At 48.5% G+C, this 15,887-nt stretch overlaps 1 protein-coding gene across 1 annotated transcript in view; it reads left to right on the forward strand.

Annotated features, from left to right (window-relative positions):
- The window catches only part of LOC137355855 (atypical kinase COQ8A, mitochondrial-like), a 42,660-nt gene extending 27,339 nt beyond the window's left edge, over positions 1 to 15,321 (forward strand). The window contains exons 7-15 of the mRNA XM_068021447.1: positions 3,512 to 3,597; positions 4,169 to 4,309; positions 4,558 to 4,639; positions 9,296 to 9,389; positions 9,831 to 9,972; positions 10,379 to 10,486; positions 12,410 to 12,475; positions 13,921 to 14,007; positions 14,466 to 15,321. Coding sequence (XP_067877548.1) covers positions 3,512 to 3,597; positions 4,169 to 4,309; positions 4,558 to 4,639; positions 9,296 to 9,389; positions 9,831 to 9,972; positions 10,379 to 10,486; positions 12,410 to 12,475; positions 13,921 to 14,007; positions 14,466 to 14,744 — 1,085 coding nt within the window. The 3' untranslated portion in view covers positions 14,745 to 15,321. The remainder of the gene's footprint in view (positions 1 to 3,511; positions 3,598 to 4,168; positions 4,310 to 4,557; positions 4,640 to 9,295; positions 9,390 to 9,830; positions 9,973 to 10,378; positions 10,487 to 12,409; positions 12,476 to 13,920; positions 14,008 to 14,465) is intronic.
- Positions 15,322 to 15,887: the final 566 nt, after the last annotated feature.

Genomic DNA, 15,887 nt, shown 5'->3' on the forward strand with positions numbered 1-15,887 from the left:
AGCTAGGACTGGCCCATGTTTGATGGGCCGAATGGCCCCTCCTCTGTGCTGTAATTTTCCACGATTCTTTATGCCTGCGGTGCCATCAGGGCCAATGATACAAAATTCAACAAGTCAGGCAGGGCGCCAACCTGCATTGGGGAGAGGCGAGGGTAGGGAGTGGGGGGGGTGGGGGGGCGTGGAGGGGGGTGGAATCTGACGCAGCTAGTGGGACTGGCATTCCCTCCTCCCCTCAGCCCTTGCCAGGGTCTTGTCTTTGCCAGGCTGCTGACTCTGAGGCCTATGCTGGCAGGCCAGGGCCCGGTTGCTGGAGACGGATCTGATTCTTGCTGGGTGTGCGTCTGTTTGTGTTCAGGTTATTACTACATTGCCTGTGATCTACCTCCCTCGTAATCAGTAAAGAACAATCAGTTCACCAGTCAGGCGATAACGAAGCTTTGTAAACACCGAGTATAATAACAACATGGGGTGGGATGATGGGGGCGGAGGCCAAGGACACTGGAGGTAGGAGGAGCCCTGGAACTAGGCCCCAAATTACCTTTGTTATATTTTGCTGATTCAGTTCTGAGTTATTGCTGTCAACAATTGTTAACCCTTTCAGCCTGAAGCTCATCTCCACGGCCAGCAATCAGTCAGGGGCCCAGTACACGGGGCAGCGGGCGAGGCCCTGGTTTCGTCGAACTCTGCTAGGTTCCTGTGTGTGTGTGAGAGAGAGAGTAAGAGAGAAAGGGAGCCTCTCAGTCCTTGGCTCAGTGCTGGGATGCGCAGGCGAAATTAAAAGCAGGACTCCCGCAGAGGTTCACAATCCCTCGGCCTTTCCTCGAAGCCTGAGCCTAGGCCCAGTGAGGCACTGCCTCCGTCCAGGCCCAGCGTGGGCCTCACTCCTCCTCTAACACCCGAGTGCTGCTGAGAGTCCGTCGGCCTGCCTGAGTTGTGTAAGCTGCTGGGTCCTCACAGCCTGGAGTGTTTCGATTGAGCCCCTCAGGCCTAGGGCCCCGAGGCCGCCTGTCACACCGTTTCCACCCCCCCAACATTCCGCGTAGCTCGCTCTTCTGCAGGCGGTGCCTTTTCACTGGCACGGTGCTACTTCCAAACCCCCACCTACGTCCCTTCCCCTCTCGAAGCTGGGAGACGGGTTCTGCAGGCTCCAGAGGGAGAGAGAGAGAGGCGGTGAAAACAGGCAGGATATTCAACTGCAGTAGGCATGCAATGAGAGCTCAATTCAGTGTCCTGAGGAGCTGTAGACCAGGCTGACATCCCCCCGCTCCTCCCCCACCATCTCAGCACAAGTTGGTAATTGAGTTTGAGGCCTGCATCTCTGTATAAGACAAGGGCCTTCACCCACTGCTTCCTCCCCCACCCATCCCCCCGATGGCATCAGCTGTGGCTCATTGATATCAGCCTCTTTCTCTCACCTTTGAGTCAGACGGTTGTGGGTTTGAGTTGCGTGCAGAGAATTGAGCCCATAATCCAGGCCAGTACTGAGGGAGTGCAGCTCTGTTGGAGGTGCTGTCCTTTGGATGACATGTTAAACCGAGGGCCCCCCCACCCCCTCTCAGGTGGGTGTAAAAGATCCCATGGCCACTTTTGGAAGAAGATCAGGGGGGCAGGGAGAGGGGAGTTCTCCCCAGTGTCCTGGGGCCAATATTTATCCCTCAACCAACATCATTAAAAACAGATGATCTGGTCATTATCACATTGCTGTTTGTGGGATCTTGCTGTGGCGCAGATTGGAATCCTGCGTTTCCGACATTCCATCTAGGACTCGTGTTTTAAACTTAAATAAGGGTAATTATGAGGGGTTGAAAGCAGAGCTGGCTAAAGTAAACTGGCAAATTAGGTTAAGGGATAGATCAGCACAGATGCAGTGGCAGACATTTAAGGGGATATTTCAGAATACACAGATAAGATGCATTCCAGTGAGAGAGAAAGACTCTAAGGGAAGGACACTCCATCTGTGGCTAACTAAGGAAGTTAAAGATCTTAGCAAATTGAAAGAAAAAGTATACAATTCAGTGAGTAGCAGGTCAGAAGATTGGGCAGAATGTAAAAACAGCAAAGAATGACGAAAAGGTTAATAAGGGAGAAAATAGCGTACGAGAGAAAGCTAGCTAGAAATATAAGAACAGATAGTAAGAGTTTCTACAGGTATTTAAAAGGAAAAGAGTAAGTAAAGTAAGCATTGGTCCTCTAGAGAGTGAATCTGGGGAATTAATAATGGAAAATAAGGAGATGGTGGGTGAATTGAACATATTGAAGATATTTTGCATCTGTCTTCACTGTAGAGGACACAAATAACATCCCAGAAATAATTGTGAATGAGAAGGTGAAGGGGAGGGAGGAACTTAAAACAATTAACATCACCAGGGAAAGGGTACTGAGAAAATTATTCGAACTAAAAGCTGACAAGTCCCCAGGTCCTGATGGACTTCATCCTAGGGTCTTAAAAGAAATGGCTGCTGAGATAGTGGATGCATTGGTTTTAATTTTCCAAAATTCCCTCCATTCTTGAAAGGTCCCATCAGGTTGGAAAATAGCAAATGTGACTCCTCTATTCAAGAAAGGAGGGAGACAGAAAGCAGGAAACTGCAGGACAGTTAGTTCAACATCTGTCATAGGGAAAATGCTAGAATCTGTTAATTAAGGAGGTTATAGCAGGTCATTTAGAAAATCTCAATGCAATCAGGCAGAGTCAACATGGTTTTGTGAAAAGGGAATCGTGTTTGACTAACTTATTAGAGTTCTTTGAGGAATGTTTGACGAACTTATTCGAGTTCTTTGAGGAAGTAACAAGCCAGGTGGATAAAGGGGAACCTGTGGATGTGGTGTACTTGGATTTCCAGAAGGCATTTGACAAGGTGCCACATCAAAGGTTACTGAACAAAATAAGAGCCCATGGTATATGGGGTAACATATTAGCATGGATAGAGAATTGGTTAACTAACAGAAAACAGAATTGCATTGGAAGCAGTTCAGAGAAGGTTCACTCGACTGATTCCTGGGATGAGAGGGTTATCTTATGAGGAAAGGTTGGACAGGTTGGGTCTGTACTCATTGGAGTTTAGAAGAATGGGAGGTGATCTTATTGAAACATATAAGATCCTGAGGGGTCTCGACAGGTTGGATGTGGAAAGGATGTTTCCCCTTGTGGGGGAATCTAAAACTAGGGGGCACAGTTTAAAAATAAGGGGTCTCCCATTTAAGACAGAGATGAGGAGAATTTTTTTCTTGGAGGGTCGTGAGTCTGTGGAACTCTCTTCCCCGGAAAGCAGTGGAGGCAGGGTCATTGAATGGTTTTGAGGAGAGGTAGACAGATTCTTGACAAACCAGGGAGTCGAGGGTTATGGGGAGCACACAGGAAAGTGGAGTTGAGTCCACAAACAGATCAGCCATGATCTTATCAAGTAGAGGAGCAGGCTCAAGGGGCCGAATGGCCTACTCTTGCTGCTAGTTCATATGTTTGTACATGTACTCCCTGGATTAACCACCGTCCCTCCTCTCTTTCTGGCAGATGAAGCTTTCATAAATCCAGCCCTACAGAAGATCTTTGAGAGGGTGCGACAAGGGGCCGATTTCATGCCTATCAGGCAAATGCTGGTAAGAATGAGGGGCAACCATCATTTCACACCAGGGAGGGGAGCCCTGGGAGGCTCCCCTCAGTGTCCAGGCAGTGAGAGGCCTCAGAAGGAGGACCTTCCCCTTATTTCCTCAGAAACACAGGGAGGCAGAGGGAAAGAACCAGATGGAGAGGCAACCTGGCCTGGAAGAGTACAGACCCCTGGGGTCTGAGATGGAATAGGTATAGACGGGGTCAGACACCAAACCATCCCCAACTAGCAATCATGCCCAGAGATATCACAAGATGGCGGGTACAATGTTAATCACTCTTGGGTACGTTAATGGGGACAGTGTAGAGGGAGTATTACTCTGTATCTAACACCATGCTGTACCTGTCCTGGGAGTGTTTGATGGAGACGGTGTAGAGGGAGCTTTTCTCTGTATCTAACCCCGTGCTGTACCTGTCCTGGGAGTGTTTGATGGAGACGGTGTAGAGGGAGCTTTTCTCTGTATCTAACCCCGTGCTGTACCTGTCCTGGGAGTGTTTGATGGGGACGGTGTAGAGGGAGCTGATAAACAGTAATGTATTTGTCCTTTACGCTGACAATAGAAAACTTTGAACAGTGAGCTGGGGTCGGAGTGGCGCGAGAGGCTGGAGTACTTCGAAGAACGTCCTTTCGCTGCAGCGTCCATTGGGCAGGTCCACCTGGGGAGGCTGAAGGATGGTCGGGAGGTGGCCATGAAAATCCAGGTGAGCAGCGCCTGAGGGATTGAGCAGATCAGTTACTGAAAAAGGGAGGAACTGCGTGCATTCATTCCCCCCCACCCTGCTCACTGTCAGCTCAGAAGCCACTCCCCCTGTGCGGTGTGTGGCTGACTACCCTGCCCTCCACATTCAACTCGTCGGCCGAGACTGATGCAGGATTGTGGGCTTGGCGGGCCGCGTGCTCTCTCTCTCTCTCTCGCTCTCTCTCTCTGATCTCTCCCTTTGTCTCGCAGTACCCCGGTGTTGCCCAGAGCATCAACAGTGACCTCCGTAACTTGACAACCCTTCTCAACATGAGCAACGCCCTGCCTGCAGGTAAGGGTCTTTCTCCCTCTTCCCCAAGCCCCTGCGTGGTAGGAAACAACCTCTGTTCCCATCTCTCTCATTTCCACTCCCCAGTTTCATCCCCCACCCTCCCCCCCCAACTCCTGTCAGAGTTATCATCTTCGAGGCTGTGCAGTGTGAGAGGCGGCAGGGATATTTAACTGGCATGATCATCACCCCTGAGCTTGATACCCACACTCGTGTGTTTCCTACATTACAACAGTCACTACACTTCAGAAATATTTCATTGACTGTCATGAGGTTGTGAAATGCATGTGTTACAACCAGGTGAGAGAGGGGTCTAGGGGTTCCCTCTCAGCCTTTGCCTGGTCTAACCGTAACAGGGTTTAATTTTAAAAACACCTTGTTTTTTTAGCTCCCCCCTCAGTGAATCCTTGTTCACTGCTTTCCAATTGTAAGGCAAAGAAATCAAATCAGACAGATTTTCTTAGATTTAACGAGAAAAGTTCCAGAGATGTAGAGGAAAGGATAGCGAAGATGATTCTCGACAGGAGCGAGAGTAACAGGGTAGTTGTTATGGGGGACTTTAACTTTCCAAATATTGACTGGAAATACTATAGTTCGAGTACTTTAGATGGGTCAGTTTTTGTCCAGTGTTTGCAGGAGGGTTTTCTGACACAGTATGTAGACAGGCCAACCAGGGGCAATGCCACATTGGATTTGGTACTGGGTAACGTACCCGGCCAGGTGTTAGATTTAGATGTAGGTGAGCACTTTGGTGATAGTGATCACAATTCGGTTAGGTTTACCTTAGCGATGGGCAGGGACAGGTATATACCGCAGGGCAAGAATTATAGCTGGGGGAAAGGAAATTATGATGCGATTAGGCAAGATTTAGGATGCGTAGGATGGGGAAGGAAACTGCAGGGGATGGGCACAATCGAAATGTGGAGCTTATTCAAGGAGCAGCTACTGCGTGTCCTTGATAAGTATGTACCTGTCAGGCAGGGAGGAATTTGTCGAGCGAGGGAGCCGTGGTTTACTAAAGAAGTTGAAGCGCTTGTCAAGAGGAAGAAGAAGGCTTATGTTAGGAGGAGACGTGAAGGCTCAGTTAGGGCGCTTGAGAGTTACAAGCTAGCCAGGAAGGATCTAAAGGGAGAGCTAAGAAGAGCAAGGAGAGGACACGAGAAGTCATTGGCGGATAGGATCAGGGAAAACCCTAAGGCTTTCTATAGGTATATCAGGAATAAAAGAATGACTAGAGTTAGATTAGGGCCAATCAAGGATAGTAGTGGGAAGTTGTGTGTGGAATCAGAGGAGATAGGGGAAGCGTTAAATGAATATTTTTCGTCAGTATTTACAGTAGAGAAAGAAAATGTTGTCGAGGAGAATACTGAGATACAGACTACTAGGCTCGATGGGATTGAGGTTCACAAGGAGGAGGTGTTAGCAATTTTGGAAAGTGTGAAAATAGATAAGTCCCCTGGGCCAGATGGGATTTATCCTAGGATTCTCTGGGAAGCTAGGGAGGAGATTGCAGAGCCTTTGTCCTTGATCTTTATGTCATCATTGTCGACAGGAATAGTGCCGGAAGACTGGAGGATAGCAAATGTTGTCCCCTTGTTCAAGAAGGGGAGTAGAGACAGCCCTGGTAATTATAGACCTGTGAGCCTTACTTCGGTTGTGGGTAAAATGTTGGAAAAGGTTATAAGAGATAGGATTTATAATCATCTTGAAAAGAATAAGTTCATTAGCGATAGTCAGCACGGTTTTGTGAAGGGTAGGTCGTGCCTCACAAACCTTATTGAGTTTTTCGAGAAGGTGACCAAACAGGTGGATGAGGGTAAAGCCGTGGATGTGGTGTATATGGATTTCAGTAAGGCGTTTGATAAGGTTCCCCACAGTAGGCTATTGCAGAAAATACGGAAGTATGGGATTGAAGGTGATTTAGAGCTTTGGATCAGAAATTGGCTAGCTGAAAGAAGACAGAGGATGGTGGTTGATGGCAAATGTTCATCCTGGAGTTTAGTTACTAGTGGTGTACCGCAAGGATCTGTTTTGGGGCCACTGCTGTTTGTCATTTTTATAAATGACCTGGATGAGGGTGTAGAAGGGTGGGTTAGTAAATTTGCAGATGACACGAAGGTCGGTGGAGTTGTGGATAGTGCCGAAGGATGGTGTAGGTTACAAAGGGACATAGATAGGCTGCAGAGCTGGGCTGAGAGATGGCAAATGGAGTTTAATGCGGAAAAGTGTGAGGTGATTCACTTTGGAAGGAGTAACAGGAATGCAGAGTACTGGGCTAATGGGAAGATTCTTGGTAGTGTAGATGAGCAGAGAGATCTTGGTGTCCAGGTACATAAATCCCTGAAAGTTGCCACCCAGGTTAATAGGGCTGTTAAGAAGGCATATGGTGTGTTAGCTTTTATTAGTAGGGGGATCGAGTTTCGGAGCCACGAGGTCATGCTGCAGCTGTACAAAACTCTGGTGCGGCCGCACTTGGAGTATTGCGTGCAGTTCTGGTCACCGCATTATAGGAAGGATGTGGAAGCTTTGGAAAAGGTGCAGAGGAGATTTACCAGGATGTTGCCTGGTATGGAGGGAAGGTCTTACGAGGAAAGGCTGAGGGACTTGAGGTTGTTTTTGTTGGAGAGAAGGAGGAGGAGAGGTGACTTAATAGAGACGTATAAGATAATCAGAGGGTTAGATAGGGTGGATAGTGACAGTCTATTTCCCCGGATGGTGATGACAAACACGAGGGGACATAGCTTTAAGTTGAGGGGTGATAGATATAGGACAGATGTTAGAGGTAGTTTCTTTACTCAGAGTAGTAGGGGCGTGGAACGCCCTTCCTGCAACAGTAGTAGACTCGCCAACTTTAAGGGCAGTTAAGTGGTCATTGGATAGACATATGGATGAAAATGGAATAGTGTAGGTCAGATGGTTTCACAGGTCAGCGCAACATTGAGGGCTGAAGGGCCTGCACCGCGCTGTAATGTTCTATGTTCTATGGATCTTAAACTCTAATTTGGTCAATGATTACGAATACGCAACGCGACCATGCTGGCACGCATACACGATAAACACACACGCAGATAGAGACAGAAAAAGTAGAAAGAATAAAGGGGAGAAGTTTGGGGCAAGAACTGGGTTTCTGTTTACAGTCCTTTTGAGTTCAATGTAGAGGCTTTGGTTGCTGCTAAATCTTGCCGTTTCGTTGGGGCCCAGTGCACGCTTTGAAACTTGTTTCGACGTAGGAACCTTTCCTCTCTTGAGGTTTAAGTGACTTCAGTGGATCCGGAGATTAGTGAAAGAGAGAGAGCCAGACAGGAGAGAGGCTCTTGTTCCAAGTTCAGTTGCAATCTGCAGTCTGACCCAAGCTGTCCTCTGAGCAATTCAAAACCAGACCTGGGCCAGCAGGTTAGTCACATGACTTGCTTTTTTAACGAACTCCTGCATTTGTGGATTCCAAAGCTCTCGGTGGGGGGTGGGGTGTAGTGCTGTCTCTTACACCGACAAGATGTGGATCGCTATTGCCCAGACCAATCTCTGTTAATTGAATTAGTGGGCGGTTCCCATTGTCTTTTCCTAGGCAATTGTCCCTCAGAATGCAAATATTTTTCCAGCCACTGCTGATCTCTTTAAACAAGTCATTTCTTCACTCCAGCAACAGTTTAAAATTAATGTTCATCTGATGAAATTAATATGCCTCATTCTTGGCAGGTGGGGGTCTTCATGACACGTTATTGTTACGACAGGTGGGAAAGAGGTCTAGGGTACCCTTTCAGCCTCCACCTGGTCTTACTGTTAGAGACTTTCTTAGGTTTAAAGAAGAAAAGTAGAAATTTATTAAGCTTAAACTCTAATTCGGTTGTCGCCTGCGGATACACGACGCGCCCATGCTAGCATGCATACGGGGTACACACATGCAGATAGAGACAGAAAAGAGCAGAAGAAATAAAATGGAAAGGTTTGCGGCAATTTCTGAAGAGTTGTTACGGTTCGTCAAGCTCACTGATTGTAGGTAGATCTTGCTTTTCGTTGGGGCCCAGTATTCTTCTTAAACCTTGTTTGCTGCAGGAGACTTTTCCCTCTTGGGGTTCATGTGTCTTCAGTGGATTCAGAGGCTTGTGAGAAAGACATGGGAGCAGACAGGAGAGATATCTTCTCAGTCCAGGAGCAAACAGCTTTCTGCCCGAACTGTTTGTAGAAATTTAAAAAACTCAGGTTGCCCAGCAGGTTAGTCATGTGACTAGCTGGTTTGACCATGTCCATTTGTGTATTCGGCCAACTTAGCAGTCAACCTGGAATGCGAGCTCCCCCACCTTCAGCGTCTGGTGATCAAAAGTCCATTGCAAGTTGAATGTCAGGGAACGGTCCTTTGTCCTTCCAAACACCGTCTGTTAGTATGCAAATGTCTTTTCCAGCCATGGCTGATCTGTTTAACAAGTCCTTTCTTTACTCCAGTAACAGTTTAAAATCAATGTTCATGACAAAATTAATGTGCCTCATTCTTGGCAGGTGGGGACCTAGCCTGACACTATAGAAATGAACGTCCTGTCTTTCTTTGACCCAGCGTGCACCCACTGAGGTACCCCCTGTGGGGTAGCTTCACGTACTTTTCGTTGTACCCTTGTGAGCAGGAGTGCACTGTCTGTGAGCAGTAACCTCCCCTTGTACCCGCAGGACTGTTTCCAGCACACGTGATCGAGGTGATGAGTCAGGAGCTGGCCCTCGAGTGCGATTACGAGAGGGAGGCAGCCTGCACCAAGAAATTCAAGTGAGTAACAAATGCGTAAGGTCTCCCGCCCCGCATCATTGGGCGTGTCATCGAGCAGGAGACGAGTGTTGTCCTATAGCTCTACACTGAAAGGGATCGTGATGTAGAGATTCTGCACCGCTGTGTAGGTGTGTGTGTCTCCATGTTTGTGTGTGTATCCGTGTGTGTCTGCACGTAGCTGTGGGAGCTGCAGTATTTACACTGTATTCGTGGGGCCTCCGGTGACAGCTAGCCAGGTTCACCCTATGAAGGCTGTGCTTCCAGCCTCGAATGCAACGTCTGGGAAAATGGGCGCCAGTAAGTGTTCCGGTGTTCACCGTCTGGCTTGGCCACCCGAATGCGATGGGAGACATTTTGAGCGTTCTGTCCCTCTCCGCCGCCGTCCATCTCTCCGCACCCAGACACAGCCTCTCACCTCCCGTCTGATGTCCTCTCTCCTAGGGAGCTGCTGGAGGGTGAGCCGTTCTTTAATGTCCCATCCGTCATCGAGGAGCTCAGCAGCAGGGGAGTCCTGACCACCGAGCTGGTCCCAGGCTTCCCTTTGGACAAGGCTGAGGCACTGGATCAGGAGACGAGGAACGAGGTAAAGGAAGAGCATGGGAGCGTGGGAACATGGGAGCACGGGTGCCGGATGAGTCCATTCAGCCCCTCGAGCCTGTTCCGCCATTCAATTAGATCATGATCTTAACTCCATCTCCCCGCCTTGGTTCTGTAACTCTTAATCCCCGCACCCAACAAAAATCAATCAATCAATCTCGGGTTTGACATTTTCAATTGATCCTCCAGTCTTGACAGCCTTTTGTGGGGCAGAGAGTTCCAGATTTTCACTCCCCTTTGTGTGAAGAAGTGCTTCCTGACATCACCCCTGAATGGCCTGGCTCTCATTTTAAAAGACCGTGCCTCCTTTTTCTACTCTTGCCCTACCTGAGGAAAGCCCTGGTATCATTGGTGTTTTATCTGATGCTGTCTCCCTCTCTGAACCCACACAGATCTGTGCCAACGTCTTGAGGCTGTGTCTGAAAGAACTCTTCGAATTAAGGTACATGCAGACCGACCCCAACTGGTCCAACTTCTTCTTTGACCCGCTAACCAGGAAGGTAGGTATCACACAGAGGAGCCCGGTGCCATCCGAAGGCGAGTGGGGTGGGGGGAGAGGGTCAGTGTCCCGGGGCCTTCTGTAGGCCTTCGGGCCTAGGGCGACTCGATCTCCCGTCTTTAAAGTTCCCTCTATCTGCTGGCCCACTATGCGTAGTTTGGGAAGGGCGATTGCCTTGTGAGTGGATCGTTCCCATATCGGAACGCCGGCATCTGCTGGGATCATCGACTGAGGTATCTGGGAATTATTGCGAACTGGGGTTTAAACTTTTGGCATGTTTCCCAGGGTCTGTGGAATGAACCTATGAGGACACAGTCAAGGCTGCTTTCAAAGAGGGAGTTTCTCCATCAGGGATCCCTTTTAAAGAGAGAGTCTAGAGAGATCTAAGTGTCCTCAGAAATGAATCACAAAAAGTTAGCATGCAGGTACAGCAAGTAATTAGGAAGGTAAATGGAATGTTGTCCTTTATTGCAAGGGGGGATGGAGTATAAAAGTAGGGAAGCCTTGCTACAACTGTGCAGGGTGTTGGTGAGACCACACCTAGAGTACTGTGTACAGTTTTGGTCTCCTAACTTAAGGAAGGATAAAGTGGAAGCAATTCAGAGAAGGTTCACTAGGCTGTTTTATGGGATGAAGGGGTTGTCTTATAATGAAAGGTTGAGCAGGTTGGGTCTATACTTATTGGAGTTTAGAAGAATGAGAGGTGATCTTATTGAAACATGTAAGATTCTGAGGGGGCTTGACAGGGTAGATGCTGAGAGGGTGTTTCCCCTTGTGGGGGAATCTAGAACTGGGGGCACAGTTTCAGAATGAGGGGGTCTCCCATTTAAGACGGAGATGAGGAGGAATTTCTTCTCTCAGAGTGTCGTTAATCTTTGGAATTCTCTTCCCCAGAGAGCAGTGGAGGCTGGGTCACTGAATATATTCAAGGCTGAGCTCGATCAAAAATCTGTCCACAGGGGATTCTAGGGTTTAAAAAAATTTATTTGTTCACGGGATGCGGATGTCACTGGCTGAGGTTGCCCATCCTAATTGCCCTTGAGAAGGTGGTGGTGAGCTGCCTTCTTGAACCGCTGCAGTCCGAGTGGTGTAGGAACACCCACAGTGCTGTTAGGGAGGGAGTTCCAGGATTTTGACCCAGTGAAAGATTATAAAATAAATATAATATTAACAGATAATAATATATACAATATAAAATGAAGGGTCCAATTCTAAAGGGAGTGCAGCAGCAGAGGGACCTGGGTGTATATGTGCATTAGTCATTGAAGGTGGCAGGTCAGGTTGAGAGAGTGGTTAATAAAACATACAGTATCCTGGGCTTTATTAATAGGAGCGTAGAGTACAAGAGCAAGGAAGTTATGTTAAACTTGTACGGCCTCAGCTGGAGTATTGCGTCCAATTCTGGGCGCCACACTTGAGGAAAGACGTGAAGGCGTTGGAGAGAGTACAGAAAAGATTCATGGGAATGGTTCCAGGGATGAGGAATTTCAGTTATGAAGATAGATTGGAGAAGTTAGGACTGTTTTCCTTGGAGAAGGGAAGGCTGAGAGGAGATTTGATAGATCAAGAGGGCTCTGGACAGAGTAGAGAGAGAGACAAACTGTTCCCACTCGTGAGAGGATCGAGAACGAGAGGGCACGGATTTAAAGTAATTGGTAAGAGAAGCAAAAGTAACAGGGGGAAAAACTTTTTCACACAGCGAGTGGTTAAGGTCTGGAATGTGCTGCCTGAGAACGTGGTGGAGGCAGGTTCAACTGAAGCATTCAAAAGGGTTACGAAGGTGTCTCTGTGTCTTCGAAGTAACCCCTCCCCCCCACCCCGGCTGCCATGTCACATGATAAGGGAGGGGGGTGGTGAGGGGGGTGTGTGTACTATGTCCACCGACGTTCGAACAGATGCTGAACCCTGTGTCTGATCTTCTGAGGTATCCCTGCTGGACTTTGGAGCAACACGGGAATTTGGCAAGGAGTTTACGGATCAGTATATTGAGGTAGGTCGTTTTCCTTCCCTCCATTTGGCATGAAAATGCGGTAAACGGCCGGGAGGGTAGAAACAGACTTAAAAGAAAGACCTGCATTGTTATAGCGCCTTGCACGACCCCGGGACGCCCCAAAGCGCTTTACAGCCAGTGCAGCACTTTTGAAGTGTAGTCACTGTAGGAGGGACACAAGACGGGCTGGTGACGTGGGCAAACAGTGGGCAGATGCAGTTTAGCAGAAAAGTTTGGTGATGCATTTTGGTGAGAAGAATGAGGAGAGGCAATATAAACTAAATGGTGCAATGTCAAAGGGGGTGCAAGAACAGAGAGACCTGGGGGCGTACACAGATCAATCTTTGCAGGAGGCAGGACAAGTTGAGAAAGCTGCTTTCAAAAAAAAAGCTTGTGCGTTCCTTGGCTTTATTAAGAGTGGAATTGAGTACAAAAGCAATGAAGTTAAGCGAATCCTTTACAGAACACTGGTTGGGCCTCAACTAGAGTACTGTGTCCAATTCTGGGCACCGCACTTTAGGAAGGGTGTCAAGGCCTCGGAGAGGGTGCGGAGGAGATTTACCAGAATGGGACCAGGGGTGAAGGACTTCAGTTAATGTGGAGAGACTGGGAGAAGCTGGGATTGTTCTCCTTAGAGCAGAGAAGGTTAAGGGGAGATTTTTGGGGGAGAGAGAGTTCCAGATTTCCACTCCCCTTTGTGTGAAGAAGCGCTTCCTGACATCACCCCTGAACGGCCCGGGCTCTACGTTTAAGGTTCTGCCCCCTTGTTCTGGACTCCTCCCACCAGAGGAAATAGTTTCTCTCTATCGATCCTATCGAATCCTTTAATCATCTTAAACCCCTCGATTAGAATCACCCCCTTAATCTTCGACACTCGAGGGAATACAAGCCCAGTCTGTACAACTGGTCAGTTTGGATGAGTAGAGGGGGCTTTACTCTGTATCTAACCCTGTTTTTTTTTCCTGTTTTTGTTTCTCGTGCTGTACCTGTCCTGGGAGTGTTTGATGGGACAGTGTAGAGGGAGCTTTACCCTGTATCTAACCTATTTTTCTTCTTTTTACTAACCCCGTTTTTCTTATTCCTCTCCAGCAGCACCTCCTCCAACTGACTGCAACACTGTCAGCTGAGGCTCGTTGCTGCACACAGCACTCAGTGGTCCCAATTAGGTAGCAGCCAACCCAGTACTGTACCTGCCCTGGGAGTGTTTGATGGGGACAGTGTGCAGGGAGCTTTACTCTGTATCTAACCCCGTGCTGTACCTGTCCTGGGAGTGTTTGATGGGGACAGTGTCGAGGGAGCTTTACTCTGTATCTAACCCCGTGCTGTACCTGTCCTGGGAGTGTTTGATGGGGACAGGATATGGATAACTGCAGCCTGTGGGGTTTGAGTCAATCGAGAAGTCAATATGAATCGTGACTAATTAAGGTTTATTTGTCCTTGGCCAGATTATCCGATCAGCAGCTGACCGGGACCGGGTGGCCGTCTTGAACAAATCTATTGAGCTGAAGTTTCTCACTGGCTATGAAACGAAGGTGAGTCTTTGAACTGGGCTTCCAGCCAGAGGTTGATTTGTGCCCAGTTAAAGCAGATAGCAGTCACCCGGCGGCAGGCCTGGACTGGAAATGGCACCAGGCCCAAACCGGAACTGGCACCAGGCCCGGGTCACCAAGCTAGGACATTTGTGGGTATGTGATGGACTGCAATTTTCTGAGATGCAAAATCTGAGGCTTCTATTGTGCCTAGAGCAGAGGGGGACTGGCCAATTGGAACTCGGTATTGTGCGCAGAGCAGAGGGTGCTGGCCAATCAGAGCTCGGTACTGTGTGTAGAGCAGAGGGGATCTGGCCAATCAGAGCTCGGTACTGTGCGTAGAGCAGAGGGGACGGGCCAATCAGAGCTCGGTACTGTGCGTAAAGCAGAGGGGATCTGGCCAATCAGAGCTCTATTGTTTCATGAACCTACCACTGACCCTGGTGAACTTCTTTCAACAGGTCATGAAGGACGCCCATGTCGATGCAGTGATGATTCTGGGCGAGGCATTCTCATCCTCTGAGCCCTTCAACTTTGGCTCCCAGACCACGACCCGCCGTATCCATGACATCGTTCCCATCATGCTCCATCACCGCCTGACCCCGCCCCCCGAGGAGACCTACTCTCTCCACCGCAAGATGGCGGGCACCTTCCTCATCTGCTCCAAACTGAAGGCCCACATAGCGTGCAAGCCCATGTTCGATGATGCCCACAAACGATACTGGTGTGGGGCGCGCTAGTCTGCTTCTGGTGGGGCGGAGGGAGGTCGGAGGGCAACTGGGGGTCAACACGTCGCTCCCTGAAAGAGTTGCCCCTTTCCTAATTCCTGTGACCCTCTCCCCCTCATTTCCTCCTCAATGCTCCCAGACTACAGGTGTGAATGCAGGCGGGTCATGTCCGAAGCACCACCGAGGCAAGAGATGGAATTCAAAATACTTGTTTTATTTTAAATTTAATTTAGTGAGCTCGGCCCATTTCATCCCTTGTGCTCACAGCTGTTTGCAAACATATTGTACCTGCATCTGCCCACTGAGAGGGGGCTTAGTGTGGGGAAGGTGGGCATAATGTAACCACCATAGTGACACTCCATGTGCCAACCTGCCACATGTTAGTTTCCAAAATATAGTAGTATGTTCCCTTTTTATTCATTACACTAATGTACAATAGGAATGAATGGGAAGGGGTTTGATCCATTGGGATTGTGTACAATGGGAGTGAATGGGAAGGGGTTTGATCCATTAGGATTGTATACAATGGGAGTGAATGGGAAGGGGTTTGGGTCCATTGGGATTGTGTACAATGGGAGTGAATGGGAAGGGGTTTGATCCATTAGGATTGTATACAATGGGAGTGAATGGGAAGGGGTTTGGGTCCATTGGGATTGTGTACAATGGGAGTGAATGGGAAGGGGTTTGATCCATTGGGATTGTGTACAATAGGAATGAATGGGAAGGGGTTTGATCCATTAGGATTGTATACAATGGGAGCGAATGGGAAGGGGTTTGATCCATTGGGATTGTGTACAATGGGAGTGAATGGGAAGGGGTTTGATCCATTGGGATTGTGTACAATGGGAGTGAATGGGAAGGGGTTTGGGTCCATTGGGATTGTGTACAATGGGAGTGAATGGGAAGGGGTTTGATCCATTGGGATTGTGTACAATGGGAGTGAATGGGAAGGGGTTTGGGTCCATTGGGATTGTGTACAATGGGAGTGAATGGGAAGGGGTTTGATCCATTGGGATTGTGTACAATAGGAATGAATGGGAAGGGGTTTGATCCATTGGGATTGTGTACAATGGGAGTGAATGGGAAGGGGTTTGATCCATTGGGATTGTGTACAATGGGAGTGAATGGGAAGGGGTTTGATCCATTAGGATTGTA

The sequence above is a fragment of the Heterodontus francisci genome, chromosome 44 (assembly GCF_036365525.1).
Source record: "Heterodontus francisci isolate sHetFra1 chromosome 44, sHetFra1.hap1, whole genome shotgun sequence".
NCBI classification, from domain to species: Eukaryota; Metazoa; Chordata; class Chondrichthyes; order Heterodontiformes; family Heterodontidae; genus Heterodontus; species Heterodontus francisci.